Genomic DNA, 14,759 nt, shown 5'->3' with positions numbered 1-14,759 from the left:
TTTATATTTTATACTAACAACATGTACAGCATATTATGTATGTCACCGAAAGGCTCCGGACAACATCACCATTGTCCGTCTTTGAGAGCAACCACCTGAGCACTTTTGTTTACGTCAAACATTTGTGATAATTATCTACTGTATCATATGAAGGCACTCCCATGTTGTAGTTATGGGCTATCATAAGGTGATTACAAGCGAGGAATTGATAAGATAATTATAAATAACAATCAGCCCTTAATGACAGACTTCAATGATGTTAATGTGCGGGTGCATTATTCTCTACTGCCCAAAATTTAAGTTGTGTACAGAGAATCGCTCGACTCACTGATCAATATTTTGTGCCATTTGATCTTTTAATGGTAACCCCATGAAAGGAAAATCAACATTTCGGTAAATATAGAGTGAATCGAGTAGATAAGTGTGTTACTTGATGTGGTGTGAGGCGACATAGGTCATAGGGTGAACCGTGGTGAGGCATTCGGGCTATTTTTCTTCGCTTTTGACCAATTAACACACACACACACACACATCATATCATGTACAGGAGAATCTGATAGTGTAGGGCCAATATGTATTTATGCAGTATTTGGAAAAAAATTCACGTTGAACAAACGTTATCTAATTTATAACAAATATGTTATGCCTAAAATAATTATATAAACAAATGTATTTTCGAATCGTAGTACATTAATAAAAAGTTATATATATATATATATATATATATATATATATATATATATATATATATATATATATATATATATATATAGCTATGATAAAGTGTGGTTGGAATCCAAATATTGTCAAGTGTTCGGCCTATCTATAGGAGAAAAGATAATTGGTCATGAAGAAACTACGTGATGATGACGGCTGGGGGGACCTGTAGGAGGAAGTTTCGGGACGTACCGAGAAGATGTAGGTAATGGGGTATGAAAGTCGGGTCCCTACAAAGTTTACAATGTAGTGCGGCCAATCTCCGTGTTATCCATATATTTAAAGCGCAGTCCTTATACACAATCTATTAAAACCGAATCAGTTAGATACTCTTCGGAATGGCAATTGCCTTCAAAAGTATATGCGTCATAATGGCAGTGTGCGGCTCACCTGAAATTAAATTTGGTTTTTGGAGGGTATTAACGACTGTATCACTTCTAGGGAGTGTACAGGGAGGGAGATATAGATGAGTGTACTCGAGAGGGAGGGGTGGATGACGTACAGTACTGGTGTTATCGAACTATGTCAGAGGTTGTGTGGTCACGTTATCTACAGGTCTGGGAGGGGGAGGTATGGTCAATCCTGCTTAATTGTCATTCGCTTTTCTTTCTGACTATTAGGACCGTCTCCCTTTTCACTTTTGCTATGTACGTCTGTCTAATTCCTGTAAATATGTGTTGGTTACCTGATTGCTGCTTATGACATCTGTTTTCATAAACCTGCATCTTTTTCTGAATGTCGGACAAGATTGTTTCGTAGACAGGTGTCAACAAGTTAGAGGGCATAGGAATATAACTTTTTAGCATGTCTTCTGAGGAATCTCTGGCCCCTTGGACATTATAAAGTACTGTAAATAAAAAAAAATACATTTTCCATCTGTATGTCGGCCTTGACAATAACTTTCTTTTGGTCAATTACGGTAAATTCATTGGCAGACAGTAATTTCAGCAAATATTTTTTTTTGTAGATGTACTTTACTACATAGAGATCTAAATAGAAATAAAAAAGAAAGACAGCAATTTTGGGTCATCACTATACAGTGTTTGACCTTACGATTCTGCGGCGTGACAGTAACGCCCAGTGTTCGTTCACCGGAAGTGTGAGCCTTTCTTGTTCATATTTATAGATTCAAAGGATATGGCGACGTTAACATTTTTTTTGTTTAATACATGTTTACGTATTCGAATTGTTTGTCTCAGACATTATTACTACGTTTTTACTGTATGTGAGATTCTCTGAAAATCCTGCTTGTCGACTTTATCATGTGGAACACAAAAACTTTTATTAATTAATGATAATCACTTACGGTAAATTACTGGAGAAGATACAGAATTGCAGCCATGAGTATATAGTACAGTACACAATGTTTCTTCCCGAAGAAATAATTTTCATGTACAGTACAGTATACATATTTTCTGAGATTCTTGTTCATCTTATAACAACCAAAAACTCAGATGAGGAACCTTACCGTCTCCAGATTACGTAAACAATATTGAATTGAATCGAAACAGTTTATTTAGCCAGAAAAATACAAATACAGAGTGAATAATAATAACAATATTAACATGGCTGAGCCAGTTGAGAACCTGAGCTCTCTTCGAGGCACCTGATAATATACTGTATACTATACATTTTATCTCAAGGAAGTATTATGTAACATTTAGTATCATCTGGAATAGCACAATAGCATAGTGGTAATAAGAACATCTCATAATGTTACCACGGTTATATATATATATATATATATATATATATATATATATATATATATATATATATATATATATATATATATATATATTTTTTTTACAGTGGAATTGAAAAACATAAGTATAATGGGGGAGCAGTACAACATGGGGTTGTATAATAAATACGAATAAGTCACGTATATCATGAAATCTTTTTAATTTTCATAAACTTCTCGTGTACCTTTGGAAAAAAAACTTATAGAACATATTAAATATTTTCAGATGATGTCAATCCACAGAAGACTGGAGTAATAGATTGGAAACATATTGCGAGAGTGGCAGTATGCAAGGCCAGCCCCAGCACCCAAGCCCCAGCCAGCCACAAGTTAACAACAGGCCATAACCTCAGTCACCCCGTCCCCACTGGTAAGGCCCTACAGTGCCAGCCAGCCACAAGTTCCACAGCTGCTAGTGCCAGCTGACCTACACGAGGGAGCGGACGACCAGCTGATTCCGACGGGATGAGAGCAAAAGGACTCTTAGTTTCATTATTTTTCTTATTTCTGGCGTCTCATTCGCTTACGAAAGTCAGCAGATCAAAACATATTCCGCCTATTGTATTAAGTAAGTAAATATGTCTGCGCTGTATTTAGGGACAGATTAAATCACAGCCAAATAAGTTACTGTATTACGTTTTAAACCAAGACAGTAGTACACAACTGTTGCGTAAATTCAGTTGTATTTACTGCGTAAATTCGTGTTATATAAGTTCTTTGTCTGCACAGCATGACATAAATAGCCGAGATCATCCTCATAGGTATATCTGTATAACGTAGATACAAAGAAATGTTTAATTAGGGAAAACGCTGCCTTTGTTTACTACGTAACCAAGGCAAAACTATGACTCAGGTGCTGTATGTATCTAAAGTAAACTATGTATTATGTTCACCTGCCTCCCCCCCCACCCCAATTTTTTAATATATTATCTTAAAGTGTAAGTTTAAAATGATTATCATTGAAAAATCCGTGTTTGTGAAAATTGGGATCAGAACAATTGCCTAGGTTACAAATGTTTATTTATTTACACTGTATCAATAGAGACCAGTTTACCTATAGTATAATTCCTCTGTTCAGCTAAACACCTTATATACTGTACTGTATATTCAAAACAGTGTTCAGTAAATGTCCAGAATGTCTACACATTTTCTAATGGTCATTTTCACCAATAGGTTTGTTTTGGTAATACTATACAAGAGAGGCTCCAACAAGTGCTTCAATGTTGGGATATGTGACTTGTACAGATATACAGTTAATAGATCAAGTGAAAGAGGTGTGAAGAAATTTAAGAAATGATGATTAGACTGTGCCCTCCACATCTTTTGTAAATTGAAGAAAAAAATAAAAATCAATGAGGTACAATCTCGTTCAAGATTCTTTGAACACTCCTGGAGACAGCTGGCAACTCAAGGCCGTTTGTTTATTATAGTACACAGTAAAAATTATGAATGAATGAAAAAAAAACGGTAATTAAGCAACGGGGAACTAAGTAACCAATCACCGATCACTTTGCATTCATTCATAATTTTTACTACGGCCTTGAGTTGCCAGCTGTCTCCAGCAGTGTTGGAAGAATCTTGAATGAGACTGTACCTCTTATTTTAGCAGGAATGATCATCAGTGTATTGCCAGACTTTAGTATCTGTGTGATACTGTATTGCTCAGGGGTCACTCCTTGAACTCATAGTTCTCTGATAATTTTCATCCGCTAGAGTACTACTGCTGTTTCCTAAGTGCTGTATAATCAAAATACCGGTAATTACATCACAGTTGTAACACAGGATCCGCTAACTATAGGAACAGTCGATTAACAAATGTTTTCTAAGTAAAATGTCAAATATCGCTGAAATGTGATATTAGTAGGAGCAGATCCTTGAGCATCACCCTGCTTAATTGTTAACTTAATTACAGTATACGAGGTCCGACACAAAAATAACGAGACTGACCGCCTATAACTCGGGAACCAAGAGTGGGTAGGGAGGGACAATCAGACGGTTATTGAACATGTTCTAACCTGACACACTGTGACAAGGCTCAACTTTATCGCTTAACTCAGTACAAGTGGAAGCGTGTTGAAGTATAGACGTGTTCTTATGCTCGGTCGGAAAATGTCGGACTGCAAAACTGAGCAATGAGTTATCAAGTTTCTCGTTAAATTCAAGAAATCCGCGACAGAAACTTTTCAATTATTGACTGAGGCTTATGGGGAAGTTTGCATGTCTCATGCATGCGTTTTTGAATGGCACAAACGATTTTCGGAAGGCAGAGAAACTGTGAAATATTATGGCTGCCCTGGCTGTCCACGCACAGCAGTTACCAATGACAACATTGAAAAAGTGCGAGATGTGGTTAGAAAAAAACGTAGGTTGGGTGTCCGAGCAATAGCTGAGAAAGTTAATTTAGACAGGGAATGTGTTCGATGCATTCTAACGGAAGAATTAAACATGACAAAGTTTTGTGCAAAAATGGTTCCAAAAATGCTGTCAGATGACCCAAAAAAAAACATCGCAAGGAAATTTGTTTTGACCTTTTACAACGCATTGAGGACGAACTAGATTTGTTAAATTCGGTAATTACAGCTCCTCCCCGACTTACGACCAACTCGACTTACGTCCACCCGCACTTACGACCTGCCTCAGTCGTACTAAAATGTGGTCAAACTATGTATTTTTGAGTCCCAAAGTCAGTACACAGACAAAATTTTCATCTGTAATTCACTTTAAAATGGCTGGCAAAGCTTAAAAGTGGGTGTTTTGTGGTGCTGAGAAGAAAAAGACGCCCCCCATTTTAGATTTTCTATGTATTATTTAAGCATTTCCGACTTATGACCATTTCGACTTACGACCTGGATGTTGGTCCCCAACCCCGTCGTAAGTCGGGGAGGAGCTGTACTTGTGATGAAACTTGGATATTTACGTATGATCCCGAAACCAAGCGACAATCAATGCAGTGGAGGTCACCAACATCTCCAAAACCCAAAAAAGCACGCATGAGTCGCTCGAAGTTCAAGCCCATGTTGATTGTTTTCTTTGATATCTAGGGTATTTTGATGGCAGAGTGGGTTCCCAGCGGCTAGACGGTAAATCAGCAGTATTATATTGAAGTCTTGACGAAATTGAGCGAACGAGTGAGAAGGAAACGACCAGATTTTTGGAGAAACAGGTGGATTTTGCATCAGGACAACGTACCAGCCCACAATGCTTTGTCTTTGAAGCAGTTTTTAGCCAATAAAAACATCACTGTGCTTGAGCACCCACCCTATTCGCCAGACCTGGCTCCCTGCAACTTCTACCTCTTCCAAAAGATCAAGTCCGTGCTCAAAGGAACCAATTTTTTTGTAGGTAGAAGAGGTGAAAGCAAAAACAACGGAATTCCTCAACAGCCTCACAGAACATGATCTGCAGAATTGCTTTGAACTGAGGCGGCATCATATGCAGCTGTGTGTCAACTCAGAAAGGAACTACTTTGAAGGCGATCACTGTTGATTTTCTTAATTTGGTAAATAAAAAGAGTTACTGCATCAGTCTCGTTTTTTTTTGGACCTCTTATAATGGCCAGCCACTAGAGGTGGCCATGCCAAGGGAAGGAGGCCAATGGCCTGTGTAGGATATTTCCATTGTGCTTGTTAGTTTGTCTTTGGCTGTTTTGAAACCCTGAACTGTACTGTACTGTACTGAAGTCAGACAGCTCAATCATAGTTTGACGTCACTCATGTGTTGCTTCGTTGTTTAGGTAAATTCCAGGTTATTTTTTCTTTGCTCTGCTAAAAGAATATTTTCTGGATTTAAACAAATATATAAGGGAAGGTCTTGATAAAACACGAAAATATGATTAATGATGCAGAGTCAATCTGGACATTACCAAAATATCCTGAGGGTTGTGTAGTACTTTGGTGTACTGTACTGTACTTAAATTTTATAGGAAGCACAATTAGAAAAAATAATTTTGAAAATTTCTAGATACACCACAACATACAAAGGAATATGATCTGGGAATTCAGTAAAGGTTAGAATAGGCTGAATTTGAACCACTACCTTTATGCGACTGTACCAAGTTTCCACCCAGTCCTGCTCTCCCATACACTACCTCCTTCCCTGCTTTGCCAAATACTTTTTGTCCATAATTGTACTATACATTGTGTAGTTAAAGGGACAAACACTATACATGTGGTAACTAGAGTGTGAGGGTAATAGTTCCTGGCTTACAATTCACATTGAGACTGTATTCTTCCTTTTACTGTACAGTGTTATCAAATACAATATACTGTAACCTTATTTTAATTTTGTACCAGAGTTATAATGGATTGTTATATTTCCAGTCCCAGGAGATGGAGGATCACAAATTGAGGCCAAGATTGACAAGCCAAGTGTTATCCATTACATTTGTACAAAGAAAAATGACTGGTTTGACCTTTGGCTCAATATGGAGCTGCTTGTTCCATACATTATTGACTGTTGGGTATGTTACCAGTTTTTATTAGTTAGTTTTTACATTTGTTGAAATTATTACTGAAAATTACACACACACACACACACACACACACACACACACACACACACACACACACACACACACACACACACACCAAACCTGCAAAGACCACTCTACTAAGGTGGCATATGAATGTTTTCAGCCACTTTGAGTTTTTGGCATATGAATGTCTGGAAAAATTTGAAACAAACTTGTAGAGAATTTATTCAAATCATTACCATACAGTAACAAATTTGTCTTAACACAAATTAGAATGGATGGTGTGGATAAAAGTTTATACTGTACAGTACACTTTTTTACCTGCAACTAGATTTAGGCGGCACCAAACAACAAAAATAATGGGATGGAGTTGAGGCCTGGGTGTTGTTGAGGAGTGGTCTGAACACATACTGAACCACTTCTCAACTAGCCCTATTTTCATTTACAACAGCAAGTTAATAGTGATGTGAAATAAAACTAAAATAGAGTACAAGGTGATGAACACTGTGTACAGGGTAATTGAATTATCAGACTTTTAATTGTAGAAGGCTACCGTAAATTAGGATAATTTATAGTTTGATCCATTATCACCAGGTTGATAACATGAAGCTCGTGTATGACAACGTGACTCGTACAACCAAGAACGCTCCAGGAGTGCAAACCAGAATTCCTGGTTTTGGAAACTCATCAACAGTTGAGTGGTTAGACCCTAGCCAACGTTCTCTAACTGGTTACTTCAAAGATGTTGTCAATGCTATCATACCACTCGGATACGAGCGAGGTGTCACCGTCCGAGGGGCTCCTTTTGATTTTCGTAGAGCACCAAGTAAGCTGCTGTTTTCTGTTATATAATACAGTATTGTATACAGTAATGTTAAATACAGTAAGAGGACAGAGGAGTGTGAAAGTAGTAAGAAGCTGTGGTAATGTATAAAGTTCTTTTGTAAAGCTATTTTGGGAAAGGAAGTTCAAATTATTTCTGTCCTTTATTTTCCTACAGTAAAGGAGTTGTAGTCCTAATTGATCACAAAACAGTTTCAATTCAGAAAATTTGGTTAACCAGGTATTAATGGGTTACCTGGGTTGGTTTCTGTCAAGGCAGGAACTTTAGTACGTATTTGTTTAACCTTTGTTTTTCAATACGTTATTTTAGATTGAGATAATTTCCATGGATCCAGGTATAACTTCTAGGAATCATATTAAAATGGCTCTAGGATCTATGGTGTTGTCTCCCTTGAAAACTTGTGATATGGAATTAGAAATACTGTATCGAGTTATATAAATGGATTAGCTCTAGATTATTAAAAAAAATATTGGTTTTGTTTAAGAGTCATGTGAGTTTTGAAGTGTTTATAGATCTCTCTTAATTGTTTAGTCACATGCTTTATCTTCCTGGTCTGATCTTGCTCTGTTCAGGGACCAAACAGTACAAGACTCACCTCTTGTCCTTGCAGTCAATGGTTCACATCCAGTGGTGAATGTATATTGGGAATTAATTTAACTGCTGTTTCTGCATGCAGTACCGTACACTATGTTTGAATACTCTATGTTGCTTGTCTGTAGATTGTATTGCAATTTAAACTTTTCTTTGCAGACGAACACCAAGAATATTTTCAAAAACTACGTCAGCTGATCGAGGAGACTTACCGTTATTGTGGGCAAAAAGTTGTTCTTGTGCTACACAGCATGGGAGCACCAATGACTCAATATTTCTTGAACCACCAGCCTCAGCACTGGAAGGACAAGCATATTGAATCAGTGGTTGCCTTAGCTGGTGCTTGGGGAGGCTCTATGAAAGCTGTGAAAGTTTATACTGCAGGTTGGTCTTGAAATGTTTGAATCATAATTGGCCTAAGTTACCGTAGCTAACCCATGCAAGTGTGGAAAATGGCCGTTTACGGTGATGATTAATGTAAGCAAAGTGAAAGAACCCTCCATGAAAGAACTACTCAAATCTTTTCTTTGGCCCTATAGTGCTGTACACTATATTCATTGCAAGTTGTTCCTGACTTTACCCAATACAGTATTTAATTTGTAGAAAAAAAAAATTATATTTTTTGACTTAGGCAGTGTTTGTCTTTTCTTAATTACTTATAAAAACTTATACAGGATGTTCTGTAAATACCTTTCATAAATCATTACTCTTTTTCTTTATTGAATTTTCATTATATCCACACTCACTTATATAATATACAGTACTCTTTGCTTTTATTGGATTTAAATCGTATTCATTGTGTCACTGTTTTTCAGGAGACAACTTGGGGATCTATGTTATCAGTGCAACCAAAGTCCGAGCAGAGCAGCGTTCCGCCCCTAGTTTGGCCTTCCTTTTGCCTTCAGCTGAGCTTTGGGGCCCTGATGAAGTCTTAGTTCAGACCCTGACCAAGAACTACACCGCAAGCAACTTCAAGGATTTATTTGAGTCAGTGCATTACATTCCTTTTTTTCTTCATGTTTTCCTTCTTTTTTTTTCTTTCTTCATCTTCTTCTTTCTTTCTTTTACTTTATTTCTGTTCCACCTTTCATCCTTGGAAGTTATATGTAATCTCACTTAAATTTCTTATTTTCCGATATTATTCCTATTTTCTGTTTTAGTTTTTACATGTTTTCCCTGTACAGTAATATCTCCGTTAGCCGGGATCCCTCAAACTCGGAATTCTCCGATAGCCGGAATTGAAATTTTCTCGGAAAATCGTTTCCAAAGCCGGAATTTTCAGAAAAATTCTGGCTTTGGAAATTTTTTTTTTTTTTAGGGGGCACATTTTCCGGAAAATTCCAAGAAAATTTTCCCGATACCAGGAAAATTCTGGAAAATTCCGGGGAGGGGGGGTTGTTTTTTACGGGTTCGAGAGATGATGCAATGAGCAATTTCTGGAACTTCTGAGAACATTTTTTCGTGACTCGGAAAATTTTAGGGATGGGGTATTTTTTTTCGGCTTTGAGAAAATCATCTCGTTACTTGGAGATCTCTCATTCCCGGAATTGCTCTGCACCAATTGTTCTGGCTAATGGAGATATCATTTAGTTTTCCCATTTTTCTAAATTTTACATTTATTTTCTGTAGACTTAAGGGTATGGGGTAAAAAAGTAGGTACTGTATTTGGATAATTATTTTCCCTAATGATTCTTGGACAAAGTTCATTCATTTTACAGCAGCAATTACTACTCGCCACCTGTAAGTTTTCCATGTTGTTTTTACAATTACATAAAGGCCAAATCAGTATAGGTAATACAGTATGTACTAATTTAATATTTTGAGCATTGTTGGATCTTCATATTTTCAAGGCATCTTTTGTGGTCTCCTTACTTGATGTAGGTAGGAATAACTAAAATTGTTACTTACAATGGGGTTTTGCAGGGCATTGAATTTACCTGATGCCTATAACATGTACCTGGATACAAAAGACCTGCTGAAGGATGCTCCTGCTCCAGGGGTGGAGCTCCATTGTTTGCATGGTGAAGGGATCGACACTGTAGAAAAGTAAGCTTAATATTTTTAGTTTGGTTTTATTATGTATTGAAATTTTTATTGAGATCATCAAAGTGCTGTAACTGGGGCTTTGTAAATGAGATATTTTTTTCTGTCCAGACTCGTTTATGCAAATGGCAAGTTTCCTGACAGCCCGGTTCTCGTAAATGGAGGAGGTGATGGTACTGTCAACACCCGCAGTGCTGAACTTCCTTTAAAGGTAAGTTTTTCTTTTTGCATTATTCAGTCCTGTGGATAAACTACAACTTTGTTTATAATTTCAGGACCCAAGGCCGCAGAAAGGCAAAAAATTTGTTTTTTTTTATCTATGCTCCTCATACATTGATACCTGCCAAACCTTTGATTGTGATTTAATCATTAATTAGTCTTCCTTAATGGAGGGAGGCTTTTTTTCTCTCGCTCTCTCTCCATAAATTATATCTACTATCTGTTTGGCCAACGCAAACTTATGATGACAGGGGCGAGAAGGATTAACTTTAAGAGAATGGAAGGTAGGTGGGAATTTCAAACGTTTGTGCTCTTGACCGACGGATTTCATCTGTGGAATCCTTGCAAGCTCGGGGAATTTTTGTGTATAGTACTACAAAAAATTGGGCTTGTAATTGAGGATCCATGGATGTAGGAACACGTTTCTTCAACTTTACAAGGTCATCCAGAAAAGTCTTGCAGCCTCTCCTGCTGTTCCACAAATGCCAAGATTCAAATTCGTGAACCAGAGGCAGTAGACACTGACATTATTCTTTCATGGTTCTGGAGGAGAGGTGACAGGACATTTGTGGGTGACTGTACAAGGTCACTTTTAGTAGCTAAAATGGATTAGAATATTTGTTATTTCGCAACAACTTATGAATGATACTTGTGACTTACATATTAATTGTAATAGGTTGTATGTGTAACTGAGGCCATATGCAGTAGTATAATGTATATATAATTCATTGTGAATATTACTTAGAGTTAATCCCTTTATGTATTTTTTTCATTGCAGTGGACAAATAAACAGACAAAAAAAATTTACTACAAGACCTACAAAGGGGTAGACCACATGGGAATACTCAGGAGCAAAGGAAGTATAAGCTATATAGTTGAGTTGCTGACCAATATTACAAATAAGAATGAGTTATTAGCCAAGAAGAAGATGGATAACTTGCAAAAACTAGAGAAGAAGACTATAAAAACCAAGTTACCGGTAACGGCAAAATTTGGGGAGAATGTGGCGGGAAAGGAATTTAGAAATATAATTGAAAGTTTAAGCAAAAGTGAGCATACAGAAAAAAGGACAATAGAAAACAGGGAAGTAAATAGTATTATAGGAGATTGGGAAGCTCATCCATCAGGAAAGGGATTATTGTGATCTTAACTAGAAGATTAAATGTAAATCTGTAAAGTAAATTTCTTTCTGAACTTTTGATCAATTTTCTACTTTCTGTAGTCTATCAGTACTGTACCCATAGAATTCCTGTATCTCTGTCTTTCTCTTTTTCTTTCAGTTAAATATTCCACTAATACAGTGGGTGCAGCTAAAGGGGAAAAATTGAAGAAGACAATGTTCCTGTGCTGTTACAAGTAAGCTCTGGGAACTTACGCTAATTATTTGAGCCGAGTCTCTAAACTATTCATTTAATTTATAACATACACTACTTGATTGCATGGTGAGGTCAAGTCAGGTCAAGCAAACTTAGAGTGTTCAATATTAATGCTTAGTTCAGGCATGGGTAGGATGATTGTTATATTTTACTCTGCATAATGGTTAAGTTAATGACCACTTCATTGTAATGGAAAACTAAAAGTGATCACGTTTTTCCTTTGTATGATGGAGCATATTAATCTCTATATTGGTCTGAGAATATAAGATAAAGAATCATGGGAGATATTTGTGTGATATTTTCTCTTCGCAGTTAGGTTAGATCTGTATGACTAAAGGGTTAAGTTAAAAAATAAAAATCATATAAATTGTCAGGAATTTATCAGCCTTATGGTTTAGGTATACTGTATATATGTACAGTAATTTGATTAAGTTTTGAAGCATTTTCTAATCAAATTCATAGCAATACCTATACAGTATATCAGTCTGTTGGTATAACTATATACAGTATACAAGTAAGCTGATTAAATTTTAATTTTTTCATATGACTTGTTAAGAATATATAAACTTGATTAACTTCTCTTCATTTTTTACATATGTATTGGTAAGAATAGTGTCATAATTACAGACTGATATGTGTTTGAAATATGGGGACAACACTAGGATGTGAAACACTTGAGTACCTTTAAGAAAACTACTGAAAACAAAATGTATTTTCAAGTTTGATCACTTTAATCAGTTATTTTTGTTATTCCTGAAGCTGTTTTGTGTATTTCATAGTTAAGGGAGTTCTCATAATACCTACTACAGTATATACCAAACCAGCAACTTCAACAGATTAATTACTTTTTACTCCTTCTCTAGTATATTTGATACTGATGGTGGATGCAAAGCTGCCATACTGTTAGGTTTCATTTCTGATTATTGCTGTGCAGTATCATCATTAATTTAATGTTATTACTGTTGGATATACACATTGATACTGCATACTCATCATCCTTCAGTATGTGTATATAAATTGCATATCAGCTCACTAATTCATCCAAGTTCTGTTCTTAGTAAGGTCTCTCTCTCTCTCTTTAAACATATCTATTTCCTTGCCTTAATGTTTCATCTTGTAGTTTTAAACAGTATTATGCATATTCTTGGCACTATCCCATTACTCCTCCATGTTCACAAGCACAAAATAATTGAAGTACTGTACAGTACTGTATTCATATTGTCATCTCAGAATTTTGAAAACTGGAACTGATTATTAATTTTTTTTTTAAATTATAAAGAAGTTAAATAAGTATATCTGCTAATGTGGAGCATATCTCTACCTAGGCTGAATTACTTACTTAAATAAGAACTCAAATATTTGTAAGGGATAAATTAATACAGATCTTTATTCCCCTATCCAACTTTAGCATCCATAGTCCTCAACACCGTCCATTCTCCCCTTTTTCCCCTCCAAAGAAATTCCCCTGAGTAATTCTTGATTTTTTATACTGTACCATGTACAGTATATAAGAAATGTATGCCACTCAAGTTAGCATAAAGTTTTGTGTGAGATTACACTTTTACGTGAAAATATGATGTTGATTCAAACAAGCAATTTGTATGGTTACTAGTTAAGGTTTATGCCCATTTTGTCTATTCCCATTATTTCTAACTCTGAAAATGTTACATATTATCAGAGTGTCTATTGTGGGTTAATGGTGACCTAATCTAATCTAATATAACCTTACCTTACCTTACCTAATGGGAAGTAAACGAAGTGGTAGTACACAGACTGGGATGTTACCTATTTTAATACTGTACAATATGAACAGGGTAATAATCTCTTATCTCTGTGAACTATTGTTAATAACTGCTGGGATGAATTTGGAGCAGTTTTTCTGCCTGACTTCATTGATACAATTGGTGCTTAGCAATTATGGAGTTAGTTTTTTGTTTTTTATAAACTAAATCCTTTTATGTCTACTGTACACTAATTACAGTGCGTGAATAAAGACAGTAGTTTGGTGCTCTTATTGATATTTTCTATAGAAATTAAAGACTGGTGGCTCACATGAATTAAGAGGTGGTAATTTTTATTATTTCTTTAGAATATGAGGTAAGCTTGCAAAATTAAATAAAGAAACAAGATTAATGGTTATGAGAAGTTTTTTTTTTTTTTACTCGCTTTCACTTTAATCCTAGTGAAGGTAATTTTCAGTACAGTGTAGCTCAAGAATGCATATTTTTGTCACAAGTTTATGGTGGTTATGTTTTTTATGCAGGTTAAGATACATATTGCTTAAAAGACATGAGATATGGAGTAATGTAGGATGAGTAACAATTCTCATTTAACCAATTAACTTATAACTAGCCATTTGGGCAGTTGGTCTGTTGTTTGTAACTACTTAGTAATGAACCTTATTGTCCTGTGTTAGGATGAATATGAACCTACTAAGATAATGAAGATTGAAATACAGTACAGTACAGGGGTATGTATAAAAGTTAAATTCTATATTTAATAGCTGAGATGGGGAGCCTAAGATGGAAAGAGGTACCATGCATTGGATAGGAGAGTTGGACATCCAGGAAGCAGTGGTACCCATTCATTAGAAGAGTTTATGGTGTTAAATAATTATTTATGAAGATTAGCGTGGTGCTAATGGGTGATGCTGGAGTTTTTAGCATTGAGAGAATCAACTGGAAATTTTGGGACCAATATGTGGCCCACATTGTGGAAGGGGAATATCATAGCAGATTACTTATGTTACAGTAC

General features: G+C 36.0%; 1 protein-coding gene across 1 annotated transcript; it reads left to right on the top strand.

Moving 5' to 3' along the window:
• Positions 1-2,750: 2,750 nt before the first annotated feature.
• Positions 2,751-14,019, top strand: LOC121876404 (phospholipase A2 group XV-like). The gene is made up of 8 exons (XM_042381485.1): positions 2,751-3,029; positions 6,781-6,920; positions 7,527-7,758; positions 8,527-8,751; positions 9,183-9,354; positions 10,291-10,413; positions 10,522-10,621; positions 11,408-14,019. The coding sequence occupies exons 1-8, from the start codon at positions 2,927-2,929 to the stop codon at positions 11,771-11,773; spliced, it is 1,461 nt and encodes a 486-aa protein (XP_042237419.1). The 5' UTR covers positions 2,751-2,926; the 3' UTR covers positions 11,774-14,019.
• Positions 14,020-14,759: the final 740 nt, after the last annotated feature.

This window comes from Homarus americanus, unplaced genomic scaffold (assembly GCF_018991925.1).
Source record: "Homarus americanus isolate GMGI-L3 unplaced genomic scaffold, GMGI_Hamer_2.0 scaffold17820, whole genome shotgun sequence".
Lineage (NCBI taxonomy): Eukaryota > Metazoa > Arthropoda > Malacostraca > Decapoda > Nephropidae > Homarus > Homarus americanus.
This window is presented reverse-complemented; position numbering and strand designations above follow the sequence as displayed.

Coding starts and splice junctions, on each gene's coding strand:
- LOC121876404 (XM_042381485.1), top strand. CDS start 2,927: ATGAGAGCAAAAGGACTCTTAGTTTCATTATTTTTCTTATTTCTGGCG. Junction 6,921..7,526: donor CATACATTATTGACTGTTGG/GTATGTTACCAG, acceptor CATTATCACCAG/GTTGATAACATGAAGCTCGT. Junction 9,355..10,290: donor AACTTCAAGGATTTATTTGA/GTCAGTGCATTA, acceptor GGGGTTTTGCAG/GGCATTGAATTTACCTGATG.